The sequence below is a fragment of the Nicotiana tomentosiformis genome, chromosome 8 (assembly GCF_000390325.3).
Source record: "Nicotiana tomentosiformis chromosome 8, ASM39032v3, whole genome shotgun sequence".
Classification (NCBI taxonomy): Eukaryota; Viridiplantae; Streptophyta; class Magnoliopsida; order Solanales; family Solanaceae; genus Nicotiana; species Nicotiana tomentosiformis.
Genome location: NC_090819.1, coordinates 104,461,291 through 104,468,344, shown reverse-complemented (window position 1 = coordinate 104,468,344; position 7,054 = coordinate 104,461,291). Strand labels below are relative to the sequence as shown.

At 42.0% G+C, this 7,054-nt stretch overlaps 1 protein-coding gene across 1 annotated transcript; it reads right to left on the bottom strand.

Moving 5' to 3' along the window:
* Positions 1–5,086: 5,086 nt before the first annotated feature.
* Positions 5,087–6,645, bottom strand: LOC138897941 (uncharacterized). The gene is made up of 3 exons (XM_070183967.1): positions 5,998–6,645; positions 5,736–5,927; positions 5,087–5,587 (listed from the first exon to the last, which is right to left on the bottom strand). The coding sequence occupies exons 1-3, from the start codon at positions 6,643–6,645 to the stop codon at positions 5,087–5,089; spliced, it is 1,341 nt and encodes a 446-aa protein (XP_070040068.1).
* Positions 6,646–7,054: the final 409 nt, after the last annotated feature.

Sequence of the window (7,054 nt, the reverse complement as noted above, 5' to 3'; positions counted from 1 at the left end):
GTGTGGTATACAACACACCCATAAACAAGACTCTACTAGACACGGCTTGTAGACTCCCTAGGACAGAACTGCTCTAATACAACTTTTGTCACGACCCAAACCGATGGGCCGCAACGGGCACCCGGTACCCTACTCAGTCGAGTACCAACATAACGTATCTTTTCGTATTATACTATCATAGATAACTGAGCCAGAGAGGCTGCCGTGAGATAGGTAGAATACAACATGTAATACCAACTTATACACAAGACATATGGGCCTCTACGACCAAAATAACCATTCGTACACTGAACATAGGCCGACAAGTCCATACAATCTTTTACGTACATGACATCTGTCTACAAGCCTCTAAGAATACATAATTGTCATAAAGTTCGGGACAGAACCCCGCCATACCATACAATACACATCTAAATCATACTGACCAAACAAGCAACTCCGGAGAAAATGGAGTGCACCAACATCTTCCGCTGAGCTGATCGCCAACCTGTCTATCGAGACCTACGGGCATGAAACGCAGTGTCCCCAAGAAAAAGGGACGTCAGTACAAATAATGTACCGAGTATGTAAGGAGTAAAAATCAATAAATAATAGACATGAGAGAAACATGGAGTAAAAGACTCAACATGTACGTCTGCATAGCTCTGTGAATCATTTTATTTTTATAACGTCATGCATATGCGTATAAATGTCATACCATGCATAGGTATATGTGTTCATAACATCATTAAGCCTTTTAGGGCATCCCATCATATCATTTCGGCCACTGTGGCCAAATCATCAACGTATGCTAGTTGATCAGGTAATAGTGCGTATATAACGCCGTAACCTTTTTCCATATCCCATATACATATATATACATATATACGCATATATAACGCCGTTTGGTCATAGGTAAATGTACATGTATAAATGAATACAATGCATGAGAAGTACGTCAATAAAATCTTTCAGAACGACATAAGACCATTATACCTCTGATTAATATCATGAAATAAACTTTTATCAACTTACGTATTTTGTGAGACCCATGAACAGACGATAGAATAATAAGACATATGGGAATTCAAGAACATAGACATCTCTAATACTTTTATGAATAGAGTCATTTATGAAAGTTGTACATTTGCTCGTTTCGTTCGTGTCGTATAGATCATGCCAAAAGAAAGAAGGGATAGCCTTAACATACCTGGAGTAGAAAAAAATCTGAATGATGTTCTTGGAAAATGTTGCACCGTACTCCTTTAGAATCGCAAAATTTCACGTTGATACTGTGCTAAGAAATCTCGTTGGTTGAAGAAATCACGTTGTAGTGGTTGAGAATGAAATGTTGTTTGAATTGTTTGTTTTCAAGATTAACGACCGTTGAAGCCAAAATAATCATTGGAAGTGTTGGTGTTTTGATTCAAGCATAATCTTCTTGATTTTTTTATAAGACTTATACTAAGTGGGGGTGGGCCCCACTTGTGGTTTAGTTGGCCAAAGCATTTTCCATGTTTTGCCACATTTCATGTGAATTCAAGAGTCATATTCATATAAAGTCCTTGGGCTGCCACGTTAATGGGGTTCAACTTTATCCAAAATCATGATTAATTAATCACTAATCTCTTGATTAACTTGATAATCTCTCACTATCCAATAATTACCCGATTATCCACATAATTAAGAATTATATCAAATTACTTATAATAATACTTACTTTAAACACACGTTATACACCTTACTATCGTGGCCATGTGATACCTTGTGTGGTACTAGTAAATAAATACCGGGTATTTTAGCTCAGGCCGTATTTTATCCCAAAATTGCCAAACTTCGACGGAACTCATTTTTTTTGATTATCTTACCCTCTCACCTTCGCGAATTAACTTATCACTTGTTTGAAATAGCATAATGCTTATAATCTCAAAATAATTCTCATTCCCGAACTTACGTCGATTAACTTACGATAAAATTTTAACATACAAAAATGCGGGATGTAACATCTCAATTTCGAGTTTTCACCAATTTATTTATGGCGTACTTTCACGTACAAAAAAAATGGGGTGTAATAAAGGGGACCGGGCTAGGCATCGTTTTGAAGCCGCCCACGGGAAATACAATTAGACAGTCTATCAAAACTTTCACGTTAACTAACAATGAGGCTGAGTATGAGGCCATGATTACAGGTCTCGATCTAGCTAAGAGTTTGGGAGCATAGGTCATCGAAGCCAAATGTGACTCCTTACTTGTGGTAAACCAAGTCAACGGAACCTTCGAGGTTCGAGATGATCGAATGCAGAGATACCTGGATAAATTATAGGTGACATTATATCGGTTTCAAGAATGGATCCTACGACATGTACCTCAAGAGAAAAATAGCGAAGCCGATGCCCTTGCAAATTTGGGATCATCGGTTGAAGACGACGAGATTAGCGCGGGGACTATCTTGCAACTTTCAAGGTCAGTGATCGAAGAAGGCCACACCAAAATAAACTCCACAAGTCTGACCTGGGATTGGAGGAATAAATATATCGAGTACCTAATGAACAGAAAGCTTCCATCGGATCCTAAGGAATAAAGGACTCTATGTATGAAGGCCGCATGATTCACATTGGCTGAAGATGGAGCACTATATAGAAGGATGTTCGATGGACCATTGGCGATATGTTTGGGTCCCGGAGACACCGACTATGTCCTACGGGAAATTCACGAGGAAACTTGCGGAAATCATTCCGGTATCGAATCATTGGTTCACAAAGTCATCAGAGCAGGATATTACTGGGCCAATATGGAAAAAGATACGAAGGAATTCGTTTGAAAGTGTGATAAGTGTCAAAGATATGCTCCGATGATCCACCAACCCGGGGAGCAACTCCATTCGGTCCTATCCCCCACGGTCGTTCATGAAATGGGGAATGGATATCGTCGGCCCTCTACCATCGGCCCCAAGTAAAGCTAAATTCATTTTATTTATGGGTTGAAGCACAAGCCTTCGAAAATGTCAGGGAAAAAGAAGTTATCGGCTTAATATGGGACCACATTATATGTCGATTCGGAATGCTTGCCGAGATCGTATGCGGCAATGGAAAGTAATTCATCGGCAGCAAAGTAACAAAGTTTTTTGAAGGCCACAAAATCAAAAGGATCTTGTTAACGCCATATCACCCCAGTGGGAATGGACAGGCAGAGTCAACAAATAAAACCATCATTCAAAATCTAAAGAAAAGGTTGAACGACGCAAAGGAAAAATAGAGAAGAATGTTGCCCGAGGTCCTTTGGGAGTATCGAACAACGTCAAAATCCAGTACGGGGTCAACACCGTTCTCTTTAGTATATGGTGTCGAAGCTCTAATCCCGGTCTAAGTCGGGGAACCTAGCGTCAGGTTTCGATATGCAATGGAAGAGTCGAATCACGAGGCTATGAATACAAGTCTTGAATTGCTAGATGAAAAACGGGAAAGTGCCCTCATTCGAATGGCCGCACAGAAGCAACGGATTGAAAGGTAGTACAACCGAAGAGCCAATTTTTGACATTTTAAAACCGTGGACTTAGTATTGAGAAAAGTCACCCTCAATACTCGAGACCCAAATGAAGGAAAACTCAGCCCAAATTGGAGGGACCGTATCAGATCCTCGATATCGTCGGAAAAAGATCTTACAAACTCGGCACGATGAACGACGAACAATTGTCAAATAACTGGAACGTGTCACTCCTCAAATGATATTACTGTCAAGGTACAACCTTCTCCATTTTCATTTATATTTTATACTAATCGTTTGCAGGTGTTTAATCGAAGACATCGAAGGATTCTTCAAACGCAGTCCTTAGGTCTAAAAGCACGCGTTGTACTCTTTTTCCCTTAGACCGATTTTTATCCCAAATGGGTTTTTCCGGCGAGGTTTTTAACCAGGCAACCATTGTTCGTGCTAACTTAGGGCAATTCAACAGTATCCGAGGTTCCTTTACAATCAACCTCGAATACCGGGGGGCATCACCCTCGGATAGTTCCAAGGAAATACTTCGTGTTGACAGGGTATCGATAGGTAAATTTTGTAGAGGATCAAACGGTCAAATGAACCGTGTCCGTATAGATTACTCGAGCCCTAATGAAAAAACATGTACGCATGTATAATTTATTGGAAGAAGTATTTTTTCCTTACCAGATGCCCCATGTTTTAGAAAAATTTATACTTTGTAATTTCATACTTATGATCTATGGTGGAAACTGGCTTAAGGGCCGATCACAACTAAAGTTCAAACAATTTATCCAATACTTGGGGACTGCCGTCCAAAAAATCGGCACGATCGAATTACTAAACCTCGAGATCGTAAGACCTTAAAAAGGCAATCCTCAATTTTATAGGCCACGACCACCCCACTCGGGGTCTGATACTTCGAATATAATAGGGGAACAAGCCCAAAAGGCGAATCCCAAGTTAAAGGCTACGACCAAATCAACACGGTTCGGAGACATCCGATTTTCCGTTATTAAACAGGCCTTTGAATATTTTCATAAACCTGTTAAAAAAGGCTACCCTCAGCTAAATTTCTAAGGGTCTCGATAATATCGACCCTTGAAACCCTAATGGATACAAAGGTGTTTGAACTCTCGAACAAATTCTTTATTTTATGCTAAGGCATTGCGAAACAAAGGGTCTCGATAATCTCGACCCTTGAAAATCCTAATGGGTACGGAACCGTTTGAAATCTCGAGCAAATCCTTTATTTTGTGTTAAGGCACAACAGAATTTATATGATAAACTTATCAAGCCGAAAAAAGGGAGAAAGCCATTCTTTTGTTATGGCCATATCAGCCTAATTTAAGTGCCTAAAGGGCCAATTTATTTTTGAGTTCGAAGAAATCATCCTCGCTCAATTAAAACCTAAGGGTCATCCTATTCTGAGTTCGATCAAGTACTCACTCGATTATAAAAACTACGCTAGTTCGGTTTCGATCAAAATGAACTTATGAACAAAATTTTTACAAGGCATAAAAGAAATAAAGACAAGTCAGAAAGGAAAGAAATCTTTATATATATGAATATTTACAAGGTCCGATCAGGATCCTATACAAAAGATCAAAAGTGAAAAATCCTAAGGTTCCTAATCTCCTCCGGGGGCAGCTTCTTCTACATCGAGAACCTCCTCATTCTCGGACCCGCTCTTGCTGCCATCATCATTATCATCATTGGAAGTGGCCAGCACTCCAGCTTTGGCTTCATGCTCTCTAGCCTCTGCTATCTCGTTGGTAAGATCGAAACCTCGAGCGTGAATCTCCTTGAGGGTTTCCTTCCGAGATTGGCATTTGGCGAGTTTAGCAATCCAATATGCTCGAGTTTGAGCGGTCTCGGATGACACTCTCGCTTGAACTTGAGCGGCTTCAGCATCGGCCCGATAGACGGCCACGATCGCATCTGCCTCAGTCTTTGCATTTTCGGCTTCAGATTTGGCCTTGGCAAGTTTGGAAGCCAACCAAGCCTCGAGCTCCACTATTTTCCTTGCTTGAGCCGAGCTCTTCTCCTTCGTGCCTTGAAGTTGACTTTCGATCGATGATAATTGGGCTCGAGCAGTCTCTTTTTTTTTTTGCAGCAAAGCGGTCCATACCTTTTTTCCACCCAAAGGACTCCGCCTTTATCATGTCGACCTCCTCATGGAACTACTCAAATCTCTCGATCTTCTGCTGCAGCTGTGAGATTGAAATTTTAGCCAACGTTCCCGAATCGAGCCCATGAGCTTTTAAGATTTTCATTACTTTCTCGATCAGGTCTGTTTGATCTTGGTGAGCTTTGACGAACTCGGCTCGAACATCTTTGATCTCTTCCTCTTTCTGCCTACTAAGAAGTTTGAGGGCATTTCTCTCCTCCGAAAGCCCTCGGAAGTCAGTTTCACATCGGCTCAGCTCTACCCGAGACTTGGAAAATGCCTCTTGATGAAGAGCTAAAGCCTATATGAAAAAGAGAAAGTTAGGCAGAAAATGGAAGGATATGACATCAATAAAGGGAATCGAGACTTACCCGATTCAAGGCTCGTTGAGCCTCGAAGAAAAGACCTGATGCGTCACTCGGGCTGGCAGCATCCTCGATACCTGTAAACAAATCACGGAAGGGGTCCTCTCCCTCATGAGCCCTGTCTACCTCGAGGGTCCCCAAATCTCGGGCTTCCTGAATTGCCCCTTCGAAAAAAACAGAAAGAGTGGGCGAGTCTCCAATTACTATTGCCCCAAGGGAGTCACTTGGGGCGTTCTCCTCAGTTCGAAGAGCTTCAGTGCCGGTCCCTTCAGATATACCCACCGTTTGTTCATTTCGGTGGGAGACATCCTCGATCTCCAACGACTCGAGGACTTCACCCGAGTCCTTCTCCGATATCCCCTCAGTTCGAGGTGGAGCCTCATCAATCACCATCAATCCAGATGTCTGTGGGGCATCAATGGTTTTCTTCACTCGGGCCACCAGAATGGAGCCGTTATTTTCATTTTCTTTGTCTTCATCCCTCAGACGCCGAATAGATTCTTCGGCCAGAGGGATGGTGCTCTTCCTCAGCTTACGAGCCGTCCTTATCTTAAGTTTTGGATCCTCAGAAGCCGAGGCCCTTTTTCTCTTGTTATCCTTCGCTGGTTTCGGAACCAGGGCCGAGATCTCTTCCTCGCCAGACGGGAGCCTCATGATCGTATCTTTGCCCAGGCCTACACGCAGGAAAATTGGTTAAGTATAAGAAAGACATTTTGATCGAATCATCAAGGACATAGGAAATGGGCTTACCATGAGTTTTGGCCTCCCATAAGCCCTTTGATAAATCGTGCCATGAGAGCTCATCGTACGAAGAGGTCGAGGCCAGGTCCTAAACCCAACTCTTGAGGTTAAGAATTGCACCGGGCAGCCAAGCGACCGTTGCATCACGGAAAAGGATATCAATGAGAAGAAGCAAAGGGGCAAAACATTAAATAATAATTAACAGTAGGATTATACTTACGCTTCATATTCCATTTCTCAGGAAATGGCATCTTCTCGGCCGGGATTAGGTTGGAAGTCCTCACTCGAACGAACCGTCTCATCCAGCCTCGGTCCTTGTCCT